General features: G+C 40.8%; 1 protein-coding gene across 3 annotated transcripts in view; it reads right to left on the bottom strand.

The window, feature by feature from the left end:
• Nucleotides 1-226: 226 nt before the first annotated feature.
• The window catches only part of scn4ab (sodium channel, voltage-gated, type IV, alpha, b), a 46,227-nt gene continuing 19,768 nt past the window's right edge, over nucleotides 227-26,685 (bottom strand). For 2 of the 3 annotated variants that reach the window (XM_021321277.2, XM_036147852.1), the window contains 31 exons: nucleotides 25,003-25,075; nucleotides 24,096-24,279; nucleotides 23,883-24,020; nucleotides 23,191-23,309; nucleotides 21,315-21,404; nucleotides 20,095-20,223; nucleotides 19,829-19,920; nucleotides 17,484-17,735; nucleotides 17,332-17,395; nucleotides 17,103-17,244; nucleotides 15,546-15,746; nucleotides 15,392-15,467; nucleotides 14,717-14,955; nucleotides 12,870-12,941; nucleotides 12,683-12,784; nucleotides 12,235-12,591; nucleotides 11,958-12,156; nucleotides 11,597-11,850; nucleotides 11,388-11,484; nucleotides 9,268-9,422; nucleotides 7,439-7,612; nucleotides 7,211-7,333; nucleotides 6,268-6,552; nucleotides 6,132-6,185; nucleotides 5,789-5,926; nucleotides 5,609-5,713; nucleotides 5,255-5,525; nucleotides 3,711-4,332; nucleotides 3,495-3,639; nucleotides 1,805-1,882; nucleotides 227-1,704 (listed from right to left, as the gene is read on the bottom strand). In XM_021321277.2, the coding sequence (XP_021176952.2) occupies nucleotides 1,324-1,704; nucleotides 1,805-1,882; nucleotides 3,495-3,639; nucleotides 3,711-4,332; nucleotides 5,255-5,525; nucleotides 5,609-5,713; nucleotides 5,789-5,926; nucleotides 6,132-6,185; nucleotides 6,268-6,552; nucleotides 7,211-7,333; nucleotides 7,439-7,612; nucleotides 9,268-9,422; nucleotides 11,388-11,484; nucleotides 11,597-11,850; nucleotides 11,958-12,156; nucleotides 12,235-12,591; nucleotides 12,683-12,784; nucleotides 12,870-12,941; nucleotides 14,717-14,955; nucleotides 15,392-15,467; nucleotides 15,546-15,746; nucleotides 17,103-17,244; nucleotides 17,332-17,395; nucleotides 17,484-17,735; nucleotides 19,829-19,920; nucleotides 20,095-20,223; nucleotides 21,315-21,404; nucleotides 23,191-23,309; nucleotides 23,883-24,020; nucleotides 24,096-24,279; nucleotides 25,003-25,075 (5,411 nt within the window). In that variant the 3' untranslated portion in view covers nucleotides 227-1,323. The remainder of the gene's footprint in view (nucleotides 1,705-1,804; nucleotides 1,883-3,494; nucleotides 3,640-3,710; nucleotides 4,333-5,254; nucleotides 5,526-5,608; nucleotides 5,714-5,788; nucleotides 5,927-6,131; nucleotides 6,186-6,267; nucleotides 6,553-7,210; nucleotides 7,334-7,438; nucleotides 7,613-9,267; nucleotides 9,423-11,387; nucleotides 11,485-11,596; nucleotides 11,851-11,957; nucleotides 12,157-12,234; nucleotides 12,592-12,682; nucleotides 12,785-12,869; nucleotides 12,942-14,716; nucleotides 14,956-15,391; nucleotides 15,468-15,545; nucleotides 15,747-17,102; nucleotides 17,245-17,331; nucleotides 17,396-17,483; nucleotides 17,736-19,828; nucleotides 19,921-20,094; nucleotides 20,224-21,314; nucleotides 21,405-23,190; nucleotides 23,310-23,882; nucleotides 24,021-24,095; nucleotides 24,280-25,002; nucleotides 25,076-26,685) is intronic. The other variant, XM_012872084.3, reaches the window with a different exon arrangement.

Raw genomic sequence — 26,685 nt, 5'->3', positions numbered from 1 at the left:
AATTGTAAATGAGATTTTAACTCATCTGTCATAATTTTGCACTAATTAAAAACAAAAAGTTTCCATCTGCATCAGCCACCAGTGCTGGTTGGCCAAATCTATCTTAAAGTGCAGCTGGTGGACCACAAAAAAAAAAAAATCACTTTGGACACATCTGCTATAAAGGGAACAGGTTAAATGCGATCCATCACATTAAGAGTTTTAAACAAAAACTCCAGAAATCATGCTTGGTAAAATCTGAAGCTTTAATCGTATAGATGTTAATGCAGGTAAAATACTTGGAATATACCAATTAATCCATTAACCCAAAAAGGTACATTTAAAAACATTATTTCATCAAGAAAAACAACAACACATGTGATGATTTCCTGCTGAAAAGAAAAGGACTGATGTTTCATCTGAATAATACCGATCCCTGAGGATCATCACTGATAAATACTTCTTAAAAATACAAAGAAAGAAAGAAAGAAAGAAAGAAAGAAAATACTGAAGTAAAAGTTGTGATTATTATTCTTTAACATTTGTTTCATTTAGCTAAAAATGACTCACTTTTACACCAGTGATGCCATCACACATGTTATCAGCTGTGGAAAGAGGGACTCTGTTAGCAGTGAGCCCGATGACGATCCCCGGAACGGGAGGATTATGCTCTAACATGCAGGGCAGGGCGTCCGCTGGTGGAAGCAGGCGCCACCTTAAACCAGGTAGGAGCTGTCATGACATCACAAATAGTCGACAAAAATCAACGTGCAGAAATAAAATCCTGAACTGACTAAAGACATCTGCTGGTTAACGCACAGCCTGAACCCCTTCGCTCTCCAGACAGATAGGCCGACGTTGATTTAAGACGTTTTGATTCTGCGTGAGCGCAGCCTCAGGTGGGCGTTCGGCGCTCCCTCCGATGGATCTGATTGGCTGCTTGACCAGGAGAGGAAGCTCCAACCGTCCGACGTTCCCATCGGCTCCGCTCGGCCGCTCGACAGTACGCAGCCGTTTGTTTTTCCCTCGCCCAGTCCAAACCGTCTCTGATTGGCTGGTTTCCTACCTCCGTCTCGGCACCCATTGGTTCCTTCATCAACATCCACCAATCAGGAGAGAAAAACCAGTAAAGACTTGAAACAGTGAGCAGTGAAGTGAAAGGCTGTTGGGGAACATATTTTATATAAGAACCCAGTCATCTTCTCTGTGGGTCTGGACAAAGTTTCTGCGGACAGAGAGAGACATCATCTGGGGGAAGAAAAGATGAAGGGGTTTGGGACAGGGTCTGCACGCGTCTCTGTGGTGAAACCTCCGTCTTCAGGGAAGCTGAAGCTGACAGAGGAGTCAGTCTGCTGCCTTTTTCACAGACTGCGTCGTCGACTCTGTCTGGCTGTCGTCCTGCAGAAAGTTCCAGACGCCGTGCGGCGGAGCGGAGTGGAGGAGAATGTCCCTCTCTGGCTCCACCTGGACGCTCCGGTCCTCACCCGAAGCAGCTGGACTCGCCTCTCTGTGTCCGTACAGCTGGTCGATTCGTTCACAGAGAAATCCTTCTGTCTCTGGGGGAGACGGATCGTCTCGCCGTCCCTCCCTCAGCTCTCTGTACTTGCGGGACGCCAGTCGGAGCACTCGCCGCAGGAGGTGTCTCCTGTAGGCTCTCTGGATCACCGCGGCCGCCAGCTCTTCATGTTTCCTCCGCAAGGTGTTACTGATTGGCTCGTACAACATCTGAAAAAAAGGAGTACCCATAATCAACACTTTTACTGCCATGAATTAAAAATAACTTCGATAAGTAAAGATTGTAACAGAACAGAGATCAGGATGAAACCTTTGACGGGTTGTTGGCCATGAACTTCTCCTCTATGGTGGCCTTCAGAGCATCCATAGCCTCAGATTCACCTAAAACCTGAAAATATAAAAAACAAGATTTAATAAGAGCTCCTACAAGTTTTAGTTTACAGTTTTGGCTTTAGTATGGCTTCGCTGTTGCGAGATTTTCAAGCATAGACAAACACGTCACATAAAACGAAAATAAAACTTGGCATCAGTCCGCCCTGACTCTAGCTTCATGGGACATCTTGTCTGGCGGGGCGATGATGATGATGATGAGAAAGGTGAAGGATCGGCTCATCGCTACATGGGAGCAACCTGTTAATGGTCTGAAGACGGCTAGGACCACAGTTTGCAAGAAAACCCACAGCTAACTGCTGCGTTGGACTGATCTGCTGATACTGAAGCACGCGTGAAAGTAAGTCTGAAGTTATCCACTGATCATCTGAATGATTCAGAAAAGGTTTAAGAGATACCCCAACATGACTGCAGGTCTGCTGGTGGTTCCTAGAGTCTCTAAAAGTAGAATGGGAGGCAGATCCTTTAGCTATCAGGCTCCTCTCCTGTGGAACCAACTCCCAGTTTTGGTCCGTGAGGCAGACACCCTGTCTACTTTTAAGACTAATCTTAAAACTTTCCTTTTTGACAAAGCTTCTAGTCAGAGTGGCTCATGTTACCCTGAGCTATCTCTGTAGTTATGCTGCTATAGGCTTAGGCTACTGGAGGACATCAGGGTCTATTTCTCTCACTCTGCTGAGTTCTCCTACTGTTCTCCAATTTGCATTGCTTGTTGTTATTTCATTTTTTATCTTTTTGTTCTGTCATTTTTTATCTTCATAGAAGGTACACCTGGTCTGATGTTCTGTTAGCTGTAACATCATCCAGGGGAGGCAGATCATCCACTATTACCAAATAACATAGAAAGTACTCCTGGATCAATGTGAGCTTCTGAGCTTTCTGTGTCTCTGCTCTGTCTTCTCTAAGCCCCAGTGGGTGGAGGCAGATGAGCGTTCACACTGAGCCTGGTTCTGGTTCTGCTGGAGGTTTTCCTCCCTGTTAAAGGGGAGTTTTCCTCTCCACTGTCGCTTCATGCATGCTCAGTATGAGGGATTGCTGCAAAGCCATCAACAATGCAGACGACTGTCCACTGTGGCTCTACGCTCTTTCAGGAGGAGTGAATGCTGCTTGGAGAGACTTGATGCAACCTGCTGGGTTTCCTTAGAGAGGAAACTTTCTGACCAACCTGGAGGATTTGATTGAATTAGACTTTGTAAACTTCCACGAGGTGACGTGTTGTGAATTGGAGCTATATAAATAAAATTGAATGGTAATAGAACTGTTTTGCTTTTAATGAACCGGAAGAAAGGCCGAGTATGAGGTGGAAACATGGCGGCATGCTTTAGCCCCAGGATGATTTCACTGTGTTGCGTGGCTAATGGACATGGTTTTGTACCAGGAAATCTTGGAAGATAACCTTCTTCCCTCTGCCAGTGCTCCAGCATGACAAAGACCAGAAGTACACCACATCACCTGGCCAGCCTCCTAAAATCTGCGGAGGGAGCTGGAGCTTGGGGTTGCCAAGTGGCGGCCAGTAAAGCCGCAGGTTTTAGGGTCTGTACAGAGAAAATGACTGAAACTCCTACAACTCCATCTGTCTCCAAGATAAAAGGTAATAAGTGTGACGTCACCTCTGCTGTGAGAGCCAGCAGGATGTCCATGCAGTGGATCTTGTCTCCTGGAACCAGAGGCAGGTCCATTTGTATCAGTTTGAGGGTGTTGGGTTTGGGAATCTTCATAGGATCCTGCAGAGCATCACAGAGGTCTGACAGCTCGCTGTGAAACACATCAGATTCCGGTCAGGTTCACCTGGACGGGAAGGCCTCGGCTCTCAGGAGGGGACTCACCTGTAGTGTATGAACTGCGAGGCTCGAGGGTCGAACTTCTCCCAGGTCTCGTAGAACATATCGAAGTCGTCCTCGGACAGCGGGTCGGCGCTCTCCTCGGTGGCGACGTTGAAGTTCTCCAGGATGATGGCGATGTACATGTTGACCACCACCAGGAAGGACATGATGATGTAGGAGGTGAAGAAGACGATGCCGACCGCCGGGCTGCCGCAGTTTCCCCTGACGTGTGAGCCGGGGTTCTCGAAGTCCGGATCGCAGTCCGGAGGCGTGTTCATGATGGGGTTGAGCAAGCCGTCCCATCCGGCCGATGTGGTGATCATGAACAGACAGATCATGCTGTTCCCAAAGCTCTCGAAGTTAAAGATGTCATCGATCATGGCCTCTTTCTTCACGTAGGCGAAATTAGACATCCCGAAGATGGAGAAGATGAACATGATGAGGAAGAGGAGGAGGCCGATGTTGAAGAGGGCAGGGAGGGACATCATCAAGGCGAACAACAGCGTTCGGATTCCCTTGGCTCCACGAATGAGACGCAGGATCCGGCCAATGCGAGCCAATCGGATCACACGGAAGAGGGTCGGAGAAACAAAGTACTTCTCAATGATGTCAGCAAGAAGGAGGCCTGAGAAAGGATAAAGGAAGGAAAGAGAAGGAAATCGTTATTTTTTAGGGATTATTATAGACAATAAACTTAGTTGGAAGCCTCACACAGAATATGTTCGAAACAAAGTTGCAAAAACTATTGGAATATTGTTTAAAATAAAAGATTTAATAAATATCAAAGGCCTGTATATTATATATTTCTCTTTGGTCATGCCTTATTTGACTTATTGTTCAGAAGTATGGGGAAATGCAAATAAAACAATTATTGAAAAGTTAGTTAAGTTGCAAAAAAAAAAGCTATAAGGCTTATTAATAAGGTGGGATACCGTGAACCAACTGATAAACTGTTCATTTAAAGTGATACATTAAAATTCAAAGACATTGTTTATATAAAAATACTGGAAATAATGTATAAAGCAGTGAACAAAAGTCTTCCTTCTGGTATTCAGAAGTTATTTAAGTTAAGAGAGAATAAATATAATTTGCGAGGTTTGTTTATATTTGAATGTGCAAAAGAGAAGAGCCAGATAAAGTCTAGATGTGTTTCAGTTATCGGTGTGAAACTGTGGAATGAACTGAATGACGATTTAAAGTTATGTCCTTTCTTGGTGAATTTTAAAAGGGCTTTAAAATGTAAAATGATAAAATCCTATGTTATGTAGATTTGAATATTTATATATGTACTGTAAAGAACCTGGTAGGTTGTAAAGGTTATAAGTATAAAACAGGGTAGGCAATAATAAGCTTTGCTTCAGCCTATTCCTTTTTTTTTTTGGTAAATTGTGGGTTTGTTTGTTTATCGTTGTTTTTTTTTTTACTGTTTCCTGTGTTTAATGTTGGATAATTTACTAAAAAAATAGAGTGAAAGTGAAAGTTATTTCTCTGAATTGAAGGAAGGTAGCCTCTGTTTCATAAAACCATGAAATCGGGTTCTTCCTCACCTACAACAGACAGTATCACCACCACAAAATCAAATATGTTCCAGCCCACGTTAAAGTAGTGCTTCCGCAGGGCGATCATCTTGAGGGAGCACTCTCCGCTGAAGATGATGATGAAGACGAGGTTGACCCAGTACAGGATTTCTTCCTTCTCGGGACTCTGCTCGTCTGTCTCCACCATCATCGTCACCATGTTGAGGCAGATCAACACCATGATGAGGATGTCGAAAAACTGCTTGGTCACAAGGTCAAAGACCAGACCCTGAAACTTGTTCTAGACAGAAACAGAACCAGAGTTTTTCAAGCCCGGGTCTCCATCTCAACAGGTTTGTTTTTTTAAGATTCTACTGAACGTACTGTGGGTCGAGGAATTGGCTTCTGTGGCTTCTTGGAGCCCAGTTTCTTCATGGCATTGTAGTATTTTTTCTGTTCTTCTGTCATGAAGAGATCTGTTCCTCCGAGGTAAACACGAGACAAAAAAACGTTAAATGACTGGTAGGAGGAAAAACAGAAAATTACTCATTACGGGAAACTTATCTTTGCTTTCTGCTGGTTGAAATTGTCGATGATGACCCCAATGAAGAGGTTGAGGGTAAAGAAGGAGCCAAAGATGATGAAGCAGACAAAGTACAGGTACATGTACAGGTTGTCCTCGTACACTGGCTGGGACTCCACCTAAACCAGCAAGGTTGAAACCCAGGTAGTAACAACATAGTTATGCCTCAGGGGGGATCGCAGTGTACCAGGGACAGCTTTACCATGTTCAACCTGAGGTTCAGTACCAGCAAAGCTTCTGGGTTCAGTATCCATAAAACCTCAAAATTCTAGATACACAGGGAGTTATAATACCAGGAACTGGACCAGTAGGAGACGTTCTGACCTGTCTAGAGTCCACCGCTGAATACATGATGTCCATCCAGCCTTTAAACGTGGCCTGAAGAAAATAAAAAAATACCTTTTACTTTTACAGTACCGATCTGGTCTGAAACCCTTCCTGTGTCGGCCTTCTCGCTCACCACTTGCAGCAGAGACAGGTAGCCCATCCCTACGTTGTCGAAGTTGATCTTGATGTTCTTCCAGCGCACATCGGTGAAGTTTTGCTCGATCAGAGCGAGGCACTGGGTCTTATTGTCGACTTCGTCGGGGAGGAATACTTCTCCTGACGTTACGTTGAAACAGTAATAAAACTTCCCGGCAAACAGGTTCACGCCCATGATGCTGAAGATGAGCCAGAAGATCAAACAGACCAGCAGCACGTTGAAGATGGAGGGGATGGCGCCCACCAGCGCATTGACCACCACCTGCAGGCCGACAGGCGCAGCGACAGCGTGGAGTGAATTTCGTCCCATTGTTGTTGCAAAGAACACGTTTTGTAAATGAAAATTTGAAAAAAAAAAAAATTGCAAAAAATTAAACTTTGAAATACTTCTGCTGTTTTCTCAGATTTAATTTTTTCAATTTCTTTTTACTTTTTGTCATATTTTATTTACAGGTTCTATATTTTAAAATGTTTTTTTTTCACTCTTCACTTCTGGGGGCGGGCTTTCCTCTGGAGTGAGGAGTGAAGACGGCATTTTTATTGGGCAATGTGCGTGCCAAGAAAAGTAAGTGAAGAGAATGTGATCTGTAAAGTGCAAAAAAGAGAATGCAATTTACAAAACTCAGTCTGAAAGAGAAATTAGAAAAAAAGTAAAAGCTGTAAAAACTAAATAAATATGATAAATATGATTTTTTTAAAGAAAAAATGGAAAAAAACAGCAAAATTACTCTCAAATCCTTGTTTTTCAAAGTTTAATTTCTGGCTTGCATTTGTTTCAAACTTCCATTTATAAAACGTGCTCTTTGCTTGCAACAATAATGGAACAAAGTTCACTCCATGCAACAGTGAGTGAAACTTTAAAGCAACCAAAGACAGACAGTTGTCTGTCCATCTGTCCCTTTTTAGACTGCCTGTCTTACCCTCATGCCCTCAAAGCGAGACAAGGCCCTGAGAGGCCTTAGTGCCCTCAGAGTCCTCAGAGACTTGATGGCTCCCAGCTCAGAGTATCCCAGAATGTTTGCTGTCAGTGACACCAGGGACACCTGAAAAACAGCTTCTGTGGATGAACTACACCTGAATTTGAAGTCTCTCAGTGAAAACACGAAGGAGTAATTATGCATGCAGAGGAGGATTAATCAGGGTCTTACATCTACGATGAGGAAGTCCAACCAGCACCAGGCATTAGTGAAGTAGGTCTTGAATCCATAGGCCACCCACTTGAGAACCATCTCGATCACAAACACGTACGTGAAAACCTGATCTGCATATTCCAGAATTATCTTGATCACCCGCCGCTGCTCAAGGTAGATGTCCTCAAAGGCCTGTTGACAATATTTAAAGTAAAAAACCTGGACTAGAGTAAAATGTAAAGCCTCGCGAGCTCTTATGCTGGTTTTTAATGGTTAAATCACACTATTTCATCTATTAGTGTCAGAGGTGGATGCTAAATAGATTGCATAGTTTCTATAAATGCAGTCAAAGCATTTATAGACATAGAGGTGGTGATGTACTATTAGGCCCATGTTCTGAGAACGGTACCAGTCCCTATAGAGAAGCCCAAATGAGCCAAATTCTAGGGAAGTTGCCCTGAGAGATAATCCTGGACATGCACCCTTTGCCAAGGCAAAGTAATAAAGAGCCTTCTGAAAATGTACAGCTAAACCCAAAATTATTCATACCCCTTGCAGATCTAGGTATAAACCAATCTTGAAATTACCAACGTGTTTCTTCTGACTGGAAGTAATATTGACGCTTTGGACTGACCCAGCAAATGTCCAGACATCAGTCCGTGGAGGGAGCTAAAGTTTAGGGTTTTGGAAACACCCTGAGCTCATCAACAGAGGTAAATCGTAAAAATAGTAGTGAAATGTTTTTTTTTTTTAAATCTACAAAGTAATTAGAAGAATGACAAGGATGATTTCCCCATTTATTATTGAGAAGGGTAAATATCATTGGTAAATCTGAGTGTCTGTGGATTAAAGAAAATCAACAGTGAATTTAATCCTGCCAAAACAAGCATTGCAGTTGTCATCATGTTGAGGAGGTTGATATAATTTTGTCTCTTCCCATTACTATATTCACACCATGATAAGTGTATAAAAAGTGCCTACTGCAACTGTGTAATCTTTCTGCAATTACTTTTTTTTTTTAACGATTACATTGTTGAAAAGGCAATCGGTAGAGAAATCTAAGTATGTTTCTGTAATTCTGTTAATTTTAACATAAACTCTCCAGGCTTGGAAAATGCTTAAAGCAGGTTTAATATTTTGAAAGTGTAGAAACTCTGCACTGCAAAAGTGGAACTAAAAATAAGTAAAATGTTCTTAAAATTAGTGTATTTGTCCTTGATTTGAGCAGGTAAATAAACTGATTTGCCAATGGAGTTAGATTTTTGCACTTAAAATGGGAACAATTCATCTCCATATTCTTATTTCAAATGCAGTCTATCTAATTATCTTATTTTAAGGGTTAAACTACTCATTCCATTGGCAGATAATCTTATTTAACTGCTCAAATCAAGGAAAAATACATTAACTTTAAGAACATTTTAATTATTTTTAGATCCTTTTTTGCAGTCTGATTCTAATTGAGGGGTACGATGGGACTCTGTCATCCAATAATATCTCAACATGAGGTTCAGGAAGCCAGAATAAAAGTCACAACCTTCCATGAACTAAACAAAGTTTTATTCATTAACATTCTCCATTTAGTAGTGGTTAATAAAGTTAGATCATCTCACCTGAGCACGTTTAGCAGCCATGTTAGTAGTCACATTGTCAGGATTGTTGGTAGTCCACAGCTAGCCATGCCAACCGGTAGATTAGTTTGCAGAGACCTGCTCAGTCCCATTGAACCAACCAACACACCGAATTAAACAAGTCTCAGAGTAAAACCCTGAGACGTTATAGACTTCAACAACAGATTATGGTCAAAAACTACCGTAGCATCCATAATCGTAAACATTTTAAACATTTACCAGAGCTCCGCTGCTCAGCAGGATCATGAAGATGATGAACGTTTCAAAGTAATTGTGCTCTACGATGGTGTAACACGTTTTCCTTATATTAAACCAGATTTTTCCTTTGCTCTGGGACGTGTCTATGTCCAGCCACGGACAGCGACTGTAACACTCTGAAACAAAAACACAAGCAGATCAGTCCAAACGTGGAAGCTTTTCACGGGAGTGAATGGTGTACATTAAGTGGGGCCGTTTGTAAAGGTACACAGTCAAACGTAAAAGCAATATTTTGGGTTATTTAGTCATAAGAGGGGGAAAAATGGGGGTCATATTTTCACCATGTCATTCATGCATTGATAAATATCCAGAGATGGGTAGTAACTAGTTACATTTACTCAGTTACATTTACTTAACAAAATGTACGTTTAGGTGTAGTTTTACTGCACTGTACTTTTTACTTTTACTTGAGTAATATGACCCAAGTACCACTACTCTTACTTGACTAAAATGTCTTGCTATTCTACCTACTGTGAGTAACTTCATGAATAAAGAACTGACTTGTTTTAATAAAAAAATGCACCAGAGAGGCAAAAACTAGAATTTGTTAAAGTTTTCATTTTGTCTTTAAAATACCAGGATTTGCACATAACCATATATTTATGTCTGTCTGATTACATCATTTTTATTTAATCTTTATTTGTTCTGATTAGTTACTCATTACTTGAGTTGCCTTCTTACTGAATACTTTTTTACTCTTATATGAGTAAGAGCGCACACCCACAAACTAAAGATTTGATGAACAACAATTTTGATTTCATTTCAGCATTCAGTCTTCTAGGGTCAATTACAACACTGTTAATAAAGTAGATGTCCTAGGGGGAATCATTTGACAATGTATCGATCAGGACGAGAGGATCAATAAAAATCTATGTTCTATGTGCAACATGATTTAGCAAATAATGCTTTCCTGTACCTGCTAAAAGAAATTGGCCACAAAGGCTGTCAAGATGCTAACAGCAGCATATATGAAGGAAATAATCTATATTCGTCAATGCAATTGTACAGCGCCTGGTTAGCAATCTCAGGCTAAGGGTCTTGCTCAGAGACCCATAATGTCAGTCTGCAGGGTTTGAACTCACAGCCTTCTCAGAATGCAACTGCTCTGCCATTTGCCTTTTTAATATTCTTCTACCTTTTTAATTTTCTTCTACCTGGAAAGTTGCAGGTCAGTGTTTCTATTTTGTGTGAATGCTTTGCCATCTCAAACCCTTAGTGGGTCATAGAAAGTGGAAAGTTAAAACCGAGCTCAGTTCTGGTTCTGCTGGAGGTTCCTTCCTCCATTGTCGCTACATGTTCATCCAGGACAAATAAATGCTGCAAGTCAGTGACTTACTGGATTTCCTTAAATAGAAAGCTTTTGAGCCTATTTGAATGAAAAACTAAATCTGCCTTCATAACTAACATGACTTTGGATCTGTCTGTATGGGTTGACTGAATCGATCTCTTTTGTAATGCGCCTTGAGATGACTTGTGTTGTTGCTATGGAAATAAACTGAACTGAATTGAGCTGAACTGAACAGATTTAGTAGACCCATGACCAGATTAGCCCAATCTCCAGAATATATTGCTGCTTTGAGGGGAGTAAGTCTAGGGAGATGAGGGATGTAGATGAGAAACAGATGAAAGAAAACAGTAGAAGTATGAATAGAGACAGAACTAATAAACCTAAATGTCCTAAACTAATTACTCAGTATATAAAAAAAATGTAACAAAAACATATAAATATTTGGAAAACGTTTAGATAGAGTGAGAACATATTACCAGGTCAAGATCTCGGATGCTGAAAGACTCCTATGAATTTAGACTGAATACTGAATTTAAATCAATATTGCTTGAGCTTTTTCTTTCTAAAGTTTTCCTATGATAGACTTCTATATTTTTTATAAAAAAACAAACAAAAACTAAGCATTTTCTGCAGACATTTAAAGAGACTCCGAGTTTCTCCTGAGTTTCAGTACAAAAACCGAGCAGAAAATGTAGAACATCTGAATATTCCAGCTGTAATTTTGCTGTCAGTTCTTACCGGTCTTTAGTAAAAGGGTAAAGGATCACATTAGTTCTTCTGTCGGTGCACTTACTGTCTGTGCAACAGTCTTCAGGAATGTCCTCTTCCTCTTCTTTTATTGGGACTTCAGGAGGTCTCTGCACGGTGCTGCAGAGCGAAGCCTCATCGCCCTGAGCAGAGAAAGACTTCAGCGTCCACAGCATATTTATCGAATGTACATTTTAAAAGGCAACATGGCAAAAATAAAGGCAGACCACTGCAGGAAAGTAAACCAAATTTTACTTGTAGGAGCTTTTCTTCTATATTATCCTCCTCCTCATCCTCCTCCTCCTCCTCCTCCTCATCATCATCATCATCATCATTATAAGGCATCTCAAAGTCAGACTCGGCCTCAGCCATGGGGACCTTCAGGGACGTGATGTTATGGTAGTAGCTGCTCAGGTTGGGGTCTGGGACTTGTGCCATCAGCTGTTCTGAACTCATGATCGTCAGAGCCAAAACCTCCTTGGATTTGTCGCTTTCGACACAGCTTGCAGCTAAAAGGATTTATTTAAAATACAAAGACAAAAACAACTATTAAGACCGAAAAAAACAAACAAATAAGATTCACATTTATACATTCACAAATAATATCTGCTCCCACCTGTCGGATCTGAGTTCACGTTTGTCGTCTTTCTCACCAGAGACCAGATATGTTTCAGGAACCAGGCCTTGGTCCAGGCTACGGCCCTGCTGATCCGGTTTATTGCAATCTGGAGATTGTTTTCTCCTTCCTCCTCTGTAGCTGAAAGACTGCCTCCACTGAACGAGCTCAGCAACAAGGCCAGGAACAGATTCAGGACCTGAAGCAAGGTCAAGAACATATTCGTATCTTGAGCTTTTAATAAATAAAGCAGAAAAGAGTTTTTCTGCAGACTTACCACCAGGTTTCCAATCACCAGAACCATCATGAAGACAATCAGACACATAGTCTCCCCTGCCACCTCCATACAGTCCCACATTGTCTCGATCCACTCGCCACACAGAACCCTGAAGATGATGAGGAAGGCGTGAAAGAAGTCGTTCATGTGCCAGCGAGGAAGCTCGCAGTCTGCTGCGATGCGACAGACGCAGTCTTTGTAGCTCTTTCCAAAAAGCTGCATCCCAACGACAGCGAAGATGAAGACGATGATGGCGAGAACCAGCGTCAGGTTCCCCAGTGCTCCCACAGAGTTCCCGATGATCTTTATCAACATGTTCAGAGTCGGCCACGATTTGGCCAGCTTGAAGACTCTCATCTGGACGTGACAAGGTGAGATGAAGAGAGACAGATGAGGTACCTAGAACTGAGGTCCCCGTTCGATCAAGGAGTGAAAGTGATGAACGGACCAATCTGAAGGACCGCAGCACAGACAGACCCTGAACGTTAGCCAGTCCCAGCTCGACCAGACTCATGGTGACGATGATGCTGTCAAAGATGTTCCAGCCCACCTGTAACCGAGACCAGAGCTCGTTACCATGTGAGCAGCTGCCCGCCATCAAAACAATGCCGTTATTCCTGAGATACAGTCCTGACCTGGAAGTAATAATACGGATCCATCGCCAGAAGTTTGAGAATCATCTCAGCCGTAAAGATCCCCGTAAAGACCTGTTAAGGGTCAAATATCAGACGTCAGATGATTTATCTGCCTCTTTAAGAGAAACCACACCTGCTTGCTATCTTAATCTGTCCCATACTGACGTTAACACACCCCAGTGGTCCTCAAATGTCTTCTGTTGTGCCCCCTTTGTAGAAGGAAACATTTTCAGGCCCCCCATCCCAAAAAAATGGGTCAAAAAGGTAACTTTTTTAACATTTGCTATTTTAGTACATTAAAGCTGCTGTTCTGAAGATTACCCAGAATCCCTTTTAAAATGTATAACATATATATTGGTTGATTTATAACATATAACAATGTTTTCTAACAACTAGAATGTTTCAGATGTGCCACATCTTTTTAACTATATAATATTGACAACAATACAAAAGGCATTTTAGCCCGCAGTCAACTTTCTACTAGCTATGAGCCTGCTGTGGCAAAAATATCATCATTCTATTAACATTAAAGAAAAACTTAAGTTACATTAGGTTTTGTACTTTTTTTATCATTCTTTCCCTTTTATCTCTTCTTTATTTCACCTCTTCTCTTTCTTTTTTTGCTCTTCTTGTTCTTTCTTTACTCCCCTACTTTCCCATTGTAGTGTCCATATAATTTGAAATTCTTCCTGCAGGAATCACAATAAAACTATTTTCATGCATAAATCAAGCGGAGAACTACGGCGAATGCTGTTTGCTCCACTTGTGAAAGCAAAATCTGTCGAGCTCTGTTTGGCATTAAGACATCAATTCTTATTGCCACATTGCTAGACAGGACACTGGGGGGAAAAAAAGGAGTTTATTTATCGTATCCATCATACTAGTGACTGCAGGTACAGGCCAACCAGTAGGGGGTGCTGTTGTCACATTTAGTAGTGCCTTCTTCAAATGGAGGCGCAACAGAAAAGATTTGAGAACCACTGCTCTAATTTGATTTGAGTGATAAAACATTTCACCATCAAACAAACATACAGGTGAGCAGTTACCTGGGCTTGACCTTTGAAAGTAAAATAAAACCTAACTTTAACTCTTATCCATTCATATTCCGTGAGGCACGACAGCAGCTTTGAAGGCTGTTGATAGGTTGCAGAACATTCTTCAGTTTGCTCCAAAGTTACACACAAGACTAAGTGATCAATCGAATTTTACCCTCAAACAAAACATCCACCTCGGTTTGGACTCCAGGACATGAAAACTAGCCTCGTGAGACCATCCTGATCTCGCGAGCTTTCAAGGTTTCACTCGCAGATCAGTCTGGCTACTTTCCGTTAAAGAAACTTTGGAGCCGTTCACCAAACGAACGTCCAATCAGCGTTGGCTTTGAGGCGGGTTGAGGTGTGACGCAACGAGAAGCGCGACAGTTCAGTCTAAAGAACATGGCGGCTTCAGCCGATGAAACTAGCGTTAGCGTGGCTATCGAGCAAGTTTTATCGGAATTACAGAGTACTTCTTTGCTGAAAGAAGAGCAAAACACTGCTCTGGAGGCTTTTCTCAGAGGAAAAGATGTTTTTGCTCTTCTCCCGACTGGTTTCGACAAGAGCTTGTGGTTGTGTTTTCGTCGTTGCTGTTAGTACGTCATATGCTTTGTTGATCTGATTGGTTTATTTGGCCCGTCTATCACCAACATAGGCCAATCAGCTAACCAGTATTTTCACCCCTTCCCAAAATTACTTCAACGGAAGGTTTCCAGATGGATATGCGGAACAAATCCACCTGGCGGAGTCAGGTTACATGAAAACAGCCTTGCTGTATTGACTCTGACTCGGTTTCTCTGCTCTATTACTGACCAGATTTCCGATGCTGAGAATCTCCTCAAACTCCTCAGTCATCGGATAATGCTCCATGGCCATGAAGACGGTGTTAAGGACGATGCAGATGGTGATGGCGAGGTCCACAAACGGATCCATGACAATGGTGTAGAGAATTTTTTTCAGCCATCTCCAACAGCCACAGCAGTTCCACTTCAGGAAGATGTCAGCAAACACGTACCAGCATGGAGGACACGGCCTCTGGTCATCCTCATAGTCTGAAACACAAAGGTGCTGAGTAAAGGGACACTTTCTGTAAAAATGCATCTTATTGCCACAACGGCGCAGCAATTAGAATGGTTCCCAATGTTTGAAATAATTAATGACTAATATTTTTTTTTAATCTGTAAAGTTAAGATTATTTTATCTCAAGAACCCTTTTAGACATATTTTAATTAAATCCAACTGAATACAGTAACATGTAGAGAATTTATAATTATAAAATGCAAAGAGAGTTATCTCCAGAAGACTTATTTCACAGCAATCCCTCAACCCGACCAAGCATGAGGTGACAGTGGAGAGGAATGTCTCCCTTTTAACAGGTAGAAACTTCCAGCAGAACCAGAACAAGGCTTAGTATGAGCGGTCATCCGACTACATGAGAGCAGAAAAAGCCCTGATCCAGCGTGAAAAAGCCCAGTATGGTCAGTGTACCATCCATTGTAGTATGTTCCTGGTTCTGTGATGTAGGGTCTTGTTTCTCCAAGAGCGCCGCCCTGATGGCTGCTTGCTGTAAAGGACAACAAACCCATACATTCAGCTTGGTTCTGAAGCATGTAGGGAGGATTTTATTTTCATCACATCGTACCTCCTCTTCTCTCTTCTTCAGCGCCTCCAGGATCTGGGCGTATTCCTCTTCTTTTTGTTTGGCCTCAGCTATGTTAGCCTGGTTCTGCTCATCGTACGCCATGGCGACCACCGCGAGGATGAGATTAATGAGGTAGAAGGAACCAAGGAAGATGATGACCACGAAGAAGATCATGTAGGTTTTCCCTGCGGCTCGCAGTGTCTGCAGAGAGACACACACAGAGGCCGGAAGGTGTGAGATGCTGGTGCTTTGGCTCTATAAACTCACATGTACACTGTGACTTCTCCTGCATTGTTTACATTTCAATTATTTTACTTTTAAATCACTGCTGCACCTTATGCTGTATTCTAAATCTACTGTAATCTACAAGCTGTATTCTTGCACAAATGCCCTTGCACAATCAATTCTGCACATACAAATGGTTTTTAAAAATACTGACCTGTACACTGTGACTTTTCTCCTACATTGTCTACATTTAAATTGTTTACTTTTAAATCACTGCTGCACCTTATACTGTAATTTTATTTTTACTGCAATTTACAAGCTGTATGCCACGAAATTTCGTTCTGTACGCACTCTGTGCATACAAAATGACAAATAAAGTTGTCTTAGTCTAAGTCTAAACTAAGCAGTTTATTCTGTTTCAACAGTTTGTGTTTATGGATCAAACAAAAAATTACTTTTTTTTCATAATCAAATTACCGTATTTTTTCAAACTATAACTCGGACTTGGCCGATCCTGCGCCTTATAGTCAGATTACCGTCTATAGCCACAAGAGGGTGAGCTTGGCTTGTGAAAACTATATGCTGCTCCTGTACCACTTTAAAATTAATTGAAACATTAACCTCTAGACAACAAATACAGAACACGTGTACATATGTTGTTTTGATGTTTCAGTATGCATTCACGCAGCATGCATACTCGAGAGCCCAGATCGAGACAGAACCCTGTTATTGGGCTGTCTGTGAAGTTGATAACAGCTAGTGCTAGCTTAAAGGTTCACAACTTCGCTGATGCTGCACATGAGCTTTATGTTGCTCTCTAATATCTGTGCCATAGTGTTAGCTTAGCATGTAGCACCGCTACGCTCGTGGTCTAATTCCAGCGTTTTGACAACTTTTAGTGTAACGGCCCGTTACGTTGAAATGCACTTTCTGGGTTGGAGTTGCTAGCTTGTTATGCTAATTGACCCCATTCAACCTCCAATGTTTCATATTATTCAGTCGATTGTGGATGCAACTATGTGATTGATTGTGTGAAATAACTTTCTAAATAAATACGACTTATAGTCTGGTGCGACTTATATATGTTATTTTCCTCTTTATGACACATAAAGATGTGACTTGTAGTCAGAAAAACAAGGTATGCATCTTTTACTACAGTTTTAATTTGTAATTTTTATTAAGGATCCCCATTAGCCGTTGCCATGGCAAAAAGCTAGTCTTCCAGGGGTCCACATTAGTTTGAAGCGGTTCTGACGGTCCTTCGTCTCACCAGCCATTTTAGCCTGTCCAAAGTGAGGGATCAGCACGGACTAGCATTTGTTGGGTACTGACCAGGTGGAACAGGTTCTCCCAGAAGTCCTGGGTCATGAGTCTGAACAGGGCCAGAAACGCCCAACTGAAGCTGTCATAGCTGGTGTAGCCGTAGTTTGGGTTTCTCCCCGCCTTCAGACACATGTAGCCATCTGGACAGGTCCTGAACACACCATCATATTCATCACTATCCCCATCAGCAATAAAAATAATAATAATGATAATAATATTAATGGTTATAAGCAGGTACCCTGCATCAGAGCTGTTTCCACACAGCAAAGCATCAATCTGACCAGGCAGGTAGTAATAATTTTCTGTGGGACACAAAGACAGCCTGGTGTTTGTACCTGTGCAGGTGGATAATTACGATTTGAGAAATAAAAGACTTTAACACTCAGCTACCTGGGTTGTTAATGTGATTGTAGAAATCAATGTCAGTGCTGTTGTCTTCATAGAAACTGAAGTTGAAGGCTCCCTCGGATGTATAGTTGTTGGGTGACAGAAAAGGGTTGAGGACACATTTTTGTCTGAGGTTCCCCATGAAGAGCTGAAGACCAACCAGGGCAAAGACACTGAGGCAAAACACGGTCAGAATCATGGCATCACGCAGCTTCTTCACTGATTGGATGAGAGCTCCGACAATCGTCTTTAGACCTGCAGGCAAAAGTACAAAACAGTTAGGAGAGTTACGTCCAACCTAAACTTTTACTGTCATAACGAGTCTGGTTATAATGATGGTTATATAATCTGGTTATAAAAACGTCATATTTATATATATATAAAAAAAAGCTAAAGTCAACTTAATGAAACAGTGACGTTTAGCCACATGCATTACTTATCAACTGGTTGTCTAAGCGCTGTCTGGAAAACAAAGTGCTACAATGATAATTGGTGAATTTTGTTCTAGAGTGATGGCATGCTGAACAAGAATCACTTAGTGTTAACAGAAAAACATTTAATCATTTCTCACTTTAAGACTAGAGTTTTGTAATTATTTATCCCCAGGAAGGCCAAATAATTTAATAAAAGGTCTCTAAAAGTAGAATGGGAGGCAGACTCTTTAGCTATCAGGCTCCTCTCCTGTGGAAACAAACTCCCAGTTTCAGGGCTGCTGGAACTAATTTTGAACAGTGGGTGCTGTGAAATTTTTTTATTTTTTTGGACAAAAGACCTATGAGCCTGCAGGCCTAATTAAAATACAATAAATAAATGGATTAATATTTACTACTTTATTGTCATGTACACTTCAGTGCACGCAACCAGGGTCTAATGGGGACGTCATCCAAAGCAGCCAGCTTGTATTGACTCGCTGTGCAACTCTGATCTCTCTTGCTCGTTACATTTTTCAGTCGCTTTACGCCAATTTGAAAATCCAGCATTTGAAACTGGATGTTGGCTGGAAGGGCCAACGTCCAGCCAACCTGGCCTGCCGGTGCAACCATAGACACAATATAAGAGTAGACCCCGCATTGAACGCTTTCGCCTATGGGCGCTGATGAGATTTGGGGGCGCCATCTTCGGGAGGTCAACAGCTCTGCTCAGTGTAATGTGTTGAGGAGGCACAGAATCAATTTGAATTAACTATAACTTGTTTTTTTTTGTGTGTTTTTTTTGCTGGGAACTTTAAAACTATAGCTATAAAAACAAAGGGTTCAGTGCATTTAAATAGTCCTAGTGGGGTTAAAGGTAAAATAATATTCTGATAAATGTATGTTGCAAAACACAGCTACTGATAATTTTTTTTTACACAAATATATGCATATACAAACATACACAAAGACACACACACATACATACATACAATATATATATACATATATATATATATATATATTATATATATATATATATATGATATATATATCATATATATATTACACTATATATATTATTAGTATATATATATATATATATATATATATATATATATATATATATATATATATATATATATATATATATATATATATATATATACACCATTATTATTATTATTTTTTATTATATAAGTATTATTATTTAAATTTGCCTATCTTGTTGGGAATAACTCTTTTGGCACAACACTAGCTTCAAACATTAACAAGTGTAGTGCCATTTATTCCATATGTGTACATAATTTGCTGTTAAAAGAACGCCAGTGCTCGAATCATTCTTTTCAACTATTGTCCTAATATCAGCTGATTGGGCTGATATTCACTGGACAGGAGAGTCCTAACAGACGGAGAGTTATTTATTAAACATTAAATAACTTAAAACATGCGTAATGGCACAACACATATATAAGAGGCACCATCAATTTTTGAGAAAATTTAAGGATTTTAAATTCGCCTTATAGTCTGACAATTAAGGTACCTGGTGGTGGTATGATGACCGTACATCAGCAGCAGTTTTCCAGTGCTGGTCTCTACAGACCTAAACCAATCCCAATGTAACAATAATCTGTGTTTAAGGAAATATAATAGGGCTCTGACTCGTCCACCAGCTGTTATTTATGTTTCTGCTGTGTTCCTGTCTGCAGTGTATTAATAACCTGCATTAGTCCAACTCATAACTCGGGACCAGATTGTTCCTAAAAGATGGATCAGAACCAACTATCCGTGGCTGATCTCCAGACAGGGAAAATAATAATGTCATGTAGGCTGTAGCCTAATCCCGAACCAATCTCTGGTCCCTCTTAAATCCAACCAGTACCAGGATTGTTAATCCAACCACCAAATATGTTTCTGTAATGAAACAGACATACTCACCTGGGATTACTGTGATGGTTTTCAGGGCTCGGAGAACTCTGAACGTCCTCAGTGCAGAAACATTTCCCAGGTCAACAAACTCTGTCAGGTATCTGTAAAACGAAGACATTCATCATCCTCACATTTATCTTCAGCAATATTATAAGACACAACCATGAAATGCAGCTGGCTAAATCTCTGATCCACTCGTGTTAAACGTTCAGAGAAAGGTTAATTTCAACAAATCAGTGAGAAATCAGAAGGAAACGTCGGTTGTTGATTATTACGCCATGCTGATGACCATGAAGTCCAGCCAGTTCCACGGGTCTCTCAGGAAGGTGAAGTCTCCCATGCAGAATCCTCTGGATAAAACTTTGATGGACGCCTCCAACGTGTAGATGCCTGTGAACACGTATCTGTCCAACAACAGGAAGACATGGTCGAAAACAAGACCCCAACATCCTGAGCGTCTATTTTCATGTTGCACACAAGTCCTAAGGATTTCTTAGGTTTGGTTTTCAGTAGAGATGCCCCGATGTGAGAATTCGGGCCAATATTCAATGTTATTATTCAGTCATGGTCAGCATCTGATATTAACTGATATTAATATTGTATATATTTCCTAAAATAGACCACACCAGTGACATTGCTTCTCTGCTTTAGTTAAACACCCCTCAATCCTGCACTTGGTCTCTATCATCGGCACTTGACCAAAACGAACACCACATGGAAACCCCCTCCTCTTCCGAAACACATTCACAAAGGGCAACACGATAAAAATAATCATCGGCTGTTAATATCGGCTCAGTTTTACTTAAAGAACTGAAACAAGATGGTAAAAAAAAATTACTAACTTTGGCCGATACTGACGTTATTGTAGATATATCATGCAACTCTGGTTTTCGCTGTTGGTCACAGTCAGAAAACTATGGAAGCCCTTTTTGAACACATAATTTAAAGTTTCAAAGTTTCATATTTTTTTCTTTATCATTATTATTTTTTACTTTTAATGTAATTATTTTTAATTTGTATCCAAAGGTAATGATTGGCTTCCTTGCCTTCAAAAGTCAAAATTCTGAATGTATTTATTATTATTAATAATAATAATAATAATAATAATAATAATAATAACAATAATAATAATAATAATAATAATAATAATAATAATAATAAATGTATGCCTTTTATTCCCATAATCATGGCTTTAAAAGTTAACATGATCACTTTTCACCTAATTTTGACTTTGTGTCCTAAACTAAAATTTGTCATTATGAATTAGTTTTTCTGAACTGTGAAAGAATTCTGACTTTGAAAGTCAAAAATGTGACACATAATTATATCTTTTTTTGCTCCAGTGGCAGAAATTAGCTTCTATATACCGGGTCTGGGCGTCTCACAGGCTTTGAGCTAGCTAACTATGTGTGTGTGTGTGTGTGTGTGTGTGTGTGTGTGTGTGTGTGTGTGTGTGTGTGTGTGTGTGTGTGTGTGTGTGTGTGCGCATGCTCACTCCACCGTCTTGCTCCATGGTGGAGGATCACTCATGGTCATGAACACACAGTTGGTCAGGATCGTCACCATGATGAACAAACTGAATAAAGTTTTAGTTTTAAGGAAACAATGAGCTGATCAGTTTTCAGATCAGTAAGACGCTTTCTGCTAGTAATTACTCTGCATGATCGCTCTCAGTGGTCTCTAAATGCTGATTGGTTACACTAAGTCACATGACGCCTTTATCTATTTAGATGATGATGTTTACTGGTTTTGGTTGTATTCTAGTCATGTTCTGTTATTGCTATGTCTTAGTTTCAGACTTTATTTGAGGTTCCTGTTGCTTTTTTTCTGGTTCTGACTCCATCTCAGCTTTTCTGTGGTTTATTCTGGTTCTCTTGTGGTCCTGTTCTGACTTTATCACGGTGATGCTGTTGTTTTTTTTCTGGTTTTGCTCTGTCTATGTTCTCATTTTGTTCTGGTTTGTTTCAAACTTTGTTTTGCGTTTGTCCTTTCTTTGCTTCGGTTCTATTGTGGTTCTGTTCTGCCTCTATTTCTCCATCAGAGAGCACAATAATTATCACATCTTTCAAAGACACATATCTTCTGCAGAAAGCCTGCAGTGATGATGGACCTTCCACAGGTAAAGTCGGTGCAACGTTCCTGAAAGGCGGTGGTCACCAGGCGCTGTTTCATGTGACGTTCTGAGCACAACGCTGCAGAATTTACCTTGGAAAGTTGCAGCAACATGCATGTCAGTTGGTCATTGATGAATTCAGCTCACTAAATAAACTCATATCAGTAAGCCATCAGAACTGTGTTTCTCCAGCTGATGGCCTTCATGAGTTCAAGCCTAACTGCAAAACATAAAACAATGGTTTCTAACAAGTAGGATGTTTTAACATTGCCACACTTTTTAAAGCAACAATATGTACCTTTTAACCACTATGGTGCCTAGACCTGAAAGTTCCAGGTTTAGCACCCATGTCGGCAACTAGCATGTGGTAGCTCTCTGGTTTAAGGGAGGCTCTGGGTCACATGACTTTCTGAGTGACGGATCCCCACCTCTCAAGTTACATAGCCGGGTTTTTGAAAAAAGCAGCCCGCACAGACCATCAATACAGGCTAAGGGTTGTATATTGACATGGAAAATGGAATAATATATCTCAAATATGTGGGTCAAAAGTTATGTATTGGGGCTTTAACTATATCATATTAGCAATATAAACGGCTTTTAGCCGAACTCGTCGCTGTAGTCAACTTGTAACTAGCTATGAACCTGATATGGTAAAAATAATATCAAGCATTTAATATTAAAGACAAACTTCATCAACATTAAGTTTTGTACTTTTTTTTAGGAGTTTATTTATAGTATTCATCATACATTTGTCGGAAGGTACAGACCAACCAGCAGGGAAGGCTGTTGTCACATTCAGAATGATTTAGTAGTCCTGTATTTTCTGGACAAAAATAAATAAATAAATAAATAAAATCTTTAAAAAGCAAGGCTTTTCTTGTGCCCCCTTGCAGTACCTTTACACCCCTTAGGGGGCGAGCCTCATTACATGAGAAACATTGCATTGGTTGAAGGTAAGGCAACATGCACACTGGATGACTGGTCCCTTCTTAGTTAATTGTTCAGGTGAACATTAGGGGACGTTTCTACTGAGAAGTGAAAGCTGTTAAGTTTTAAAGTTTATTTCGTTATTAAAACCATGACTCCTACTTTTTATTCGTCAAATTTCTTGCAATTCATATGTTTTGTTTGTTTGTTTTTGTTGACGTGCTCCTGCCTTTCTTTGTCAGGTCACCCTTGTGAAAGAGGTACTGATCTCAATGGGTCTTTTATCTGGTTACATAAAGGTTTATTAATAATAATAACTAATAAAGGATATGAATGGATGAGGATCCTGATGGCAAAAATCCTCAGAGGGTTGAAAGGACTCAGCAGGTAACACGCTGGTTCAGCATTAAACCTGTAGATGATGTTCCCTTTACTGAGCACGATGAAGGTCTGCAGAGACAGAGAAAATACCAGAAACAATGGATGCAGTCAAACACAATAATTCTTTTCATATAAAAATAATTGTTTTAGAACTCAAAACTTTTTTATTTTTAGTTTTTTGCACTAGTATTTATTTTTTGACTGGAGGCCGACAGGAGATGTATTAGAGAGAGAGAAGGAAGCGATGTGGCACAGGTCCACTGGGACTCAAACCCAGGACAGCCGCCTTAAGGACTGAGGCCTCTGAACACGGGTTGCATGCTCTACTCCTGCAAAAACACTTTCCGCCTTTAAACTCCTTCACCAACCTGTGGATGCACTGATGTGCCTCAGAAAACCACAGATAATGTGACGTGAACAATGTTTACTAATGAAAGTTCACTGAAGGAGAAGATGGATCTGTCGTTTTGGGCATATTAGATGCTGCTGACTGTACAACTGACAGATAATAACATAACATAACAGAGTTTTCTTGTTTTAATGTTGTCTTCCTCCCTGTTAAACCAGTTACATCAACATGAATTCAGTCTAACTTTTACTGATGAGAAGGTAGCATTGTCAAAATTCGGTGAAGAGTGACACCTTCTGTGCTTGGTAGAAGGGATCCAACTCCTCCAATGGGATGTTGAGAAACTCGGGGGGCGGATCTCCATAAATAAAAGGGAGGGGCTTCCCAGCCTCCAGATCACTTGCAGGTTTAGGAAGGTCCTCCTCTGCTATCTGTAAGAGAGTAATCTGGTGTTATCGTTGTCTACTGATTGATTTTGTTATTGACAGCCTGTAGATAAGCAATACCTCGATGTTCTGCTCCTTTCTGCTTTGCTGCGCCTTCTCTTCAATTTCATGCCTTCGTTGAATTTCCTCCAGTGAGGCTGGTGTGAAGCGTCTGAACACCTCCGCACCAATAGGGAGCAGCAGAGGTGCCATATTGGCATTTCGGAGTACGAACCAAGCCGCTGTGCTGTCTGGCAACTGCCTCCTGAAGAAAAGAACAGAAAAAGTAAAAAACATCTTAAAATGTACACAGTTCTGTTTTCCACACAACTGAAGAAAGGAAAGAACAAATACTAAAAATAGAAATCTAAGAACTTCAACAAAAACGTAAACAGTCAAAGGAAGTGACAGCTTTTATCGATGCTGCAGCAGCCAATAGTGGGATTTACAGTCTGCATAACAGACTGTAAATTGTGATCCTTCACCACCTCACAGAAAACATAGATCACCTGGTTAGCATGATTACCAGACTCACCTGACCAGACTTAACCCTTTAAGCCCAGAGGGTTTCAGGGGCAATTTCCACCTGAAATTATATATCTGATATAAACCAAGTACAGCTCCATAGTTATTAAGTGTAAAAGTAAATTTTATTATTTGTGTGACACTAAGGCACTGAAGGTTTTTTTCACAATGACAAATGCCACTATGTCTGATTTATAGGTGATTAAACTAAGAAAAATGTAAGTTCTCTGAGCCTCCCCTCAATATTTTTTCTAAATAAACACTGCAAAACTACATGAAAATCCTTTTGAAAATATAGAAGAAGCCTAAGAGTTTGTATATCCACATCTTATCTATAACTGCAGAAAATCAGAGGAAGCATATTTATTTCACAAAGGTTTTAGTGGGCAGTGTGCCAGGCAGACCTCTGATTTTGGCACAGTTTATCCAAATATGCCAAAACTGTGCCAAATCTGTTGTTCACCTTATCAAAGTGCAGCAGGTCCAATAAAAGTGCTGATTTCCATTGTTGGAATCCTTCTGCACACGAAAAAAACCTTTGGTAACAATGAAGAGAAAAAACATAAATCTCGATCCATTTCTTTTTTGAAATACTGCTAGAAGGGCATGTAAACTCCTCTGCATTGCTATGGTGGTAGATGTTGAGAGAGGAGAAAAAAAAAGGTGCTGCAGAAATTATATTGTTAATTGGCCACAGCTGCAGCCCGTGAGAAAGTGTATCATTGTGTGTACAGCAGCAGGGAGGGAGAGTTTTGTAAGATCCGTTACACACTGGGATTATTTCACCAAGACAGCTGCGGCAGAGACGTGCTGTATCTTGTTTAAAAGGTAGGACTCTCTAGTTTTTAATGGTACTGACCTTGGATGGGGTTAGAGGAGATAAGCATGTCTGGGCATTTTTCTGAGAGAGTCAGCAATGTTTCAAAGTACTTAAATTACATAAAATGCTGTCAAACCAAAAGTATTTGAAAAAAATAAAATTAGGTACTTGTTTTATAAACATTAAAGCCTCCTCCTTGGAAGTATTTAGGAAAGAAAGAATTGTGAATATTCTTGACCTACTTTTAAATCCTAATAAAATAGCTGTGACTCTGCTAGTACTGAGATCGAGCCAGAAAGGCTTTAAGAGTGAATACATGGAGTTCTCAGCGATTTACAGACTGGTTGTTCCAGTTTCGGTATTGCACGTCCAGTTCTGATGTGGTCCAGGACCAGTACTGGAGTGGTAGGGCTAGTTTGGATTAAGAGAGTCCAGTACGAGGGTGACTGAGATGACAGGATGAACCATGGGGGGTTTCATGTCCCTGCCCTCCACAGGAGAATCCATGCCCTCATTGGCTGCCATGGTTTGTCCAAGCTCCATAGTCATGTCTCCCACAGCCATTGCTTACTTCACCTGGTCACATCGCCTTGGCTAGACCTGACAAGTATGAGGAGCAATTAAGGGTGTATGCTCGTCAGATGAGGCAGTTCTGGTGAAATGTTCATCTCCAACTTTCTCCGGCATTAACAGAGAAATTAAGAGAGATGAAGTAGAATTATGATAAGGCAGTAAGACAGTTTTACTGTTGCCCACTAACTTCACAACCACATCTCCAGAGCTCTGCTGCAGAGCCCGCTCCATATCTCCAGAGCACTGTTGGGCCCACATCATATCTCCAGTACGCCACTGGATGCCTAACCTCATGCCACTGTTGGTCAACCCGACACCCCAGCTTAAGTCACTGGGAGTCCGGTCGAGGTCTCTGTTCCTGCTTCAGGGGGTCTGGCTGAGATCTCTAGCCTATGGTCAGCTTTGCCATCCCCTTATCACAACCACCATCACTGTCCTGGGTTTGTCTGTTCTGTGCCACCAGAGAGCCCCAGAGCCAGATCATCATCAACATCATCCACACTCCTGGCTCAGTCTTCATCGTTGCCATCATCATCTACAGGTTCCACCTTCTTTCTTTGCACCATCTTTCCATGTTCTGGACTTCTCCAAAGAGGGTGTCAAGGTGGACACCCTATGCCCCGGAGCTCTATCGAGAGCTTTCCCAATGACTCCAGGACCACTCTTCCAGGTTCGATCATGACTCCAGGTTTTCTGGGCCACACGTGGTCTTAAGCCTCCTGGGCCCCGTCGTGACTACATGTTCCCAGAGCT

Source organism: Fundulus heteroclitus, chromosome 16 (assembly GCF_011125445.2).
Source record: "Fundulus heteroclitus isolate FHET01 chromosome 16, MU-UCD_Fhet_4.1, whole genome shotgun sequence".
NCBI lineage: Eukaryota > Metazoa > Chordata > Actinopteri > Cyprinodontiformes > Fundulidae > Fundulus > Fundulus heteroclitus.
This window is presented reverse-complemented; position numbering and strand designations above follow the sequence as displayed.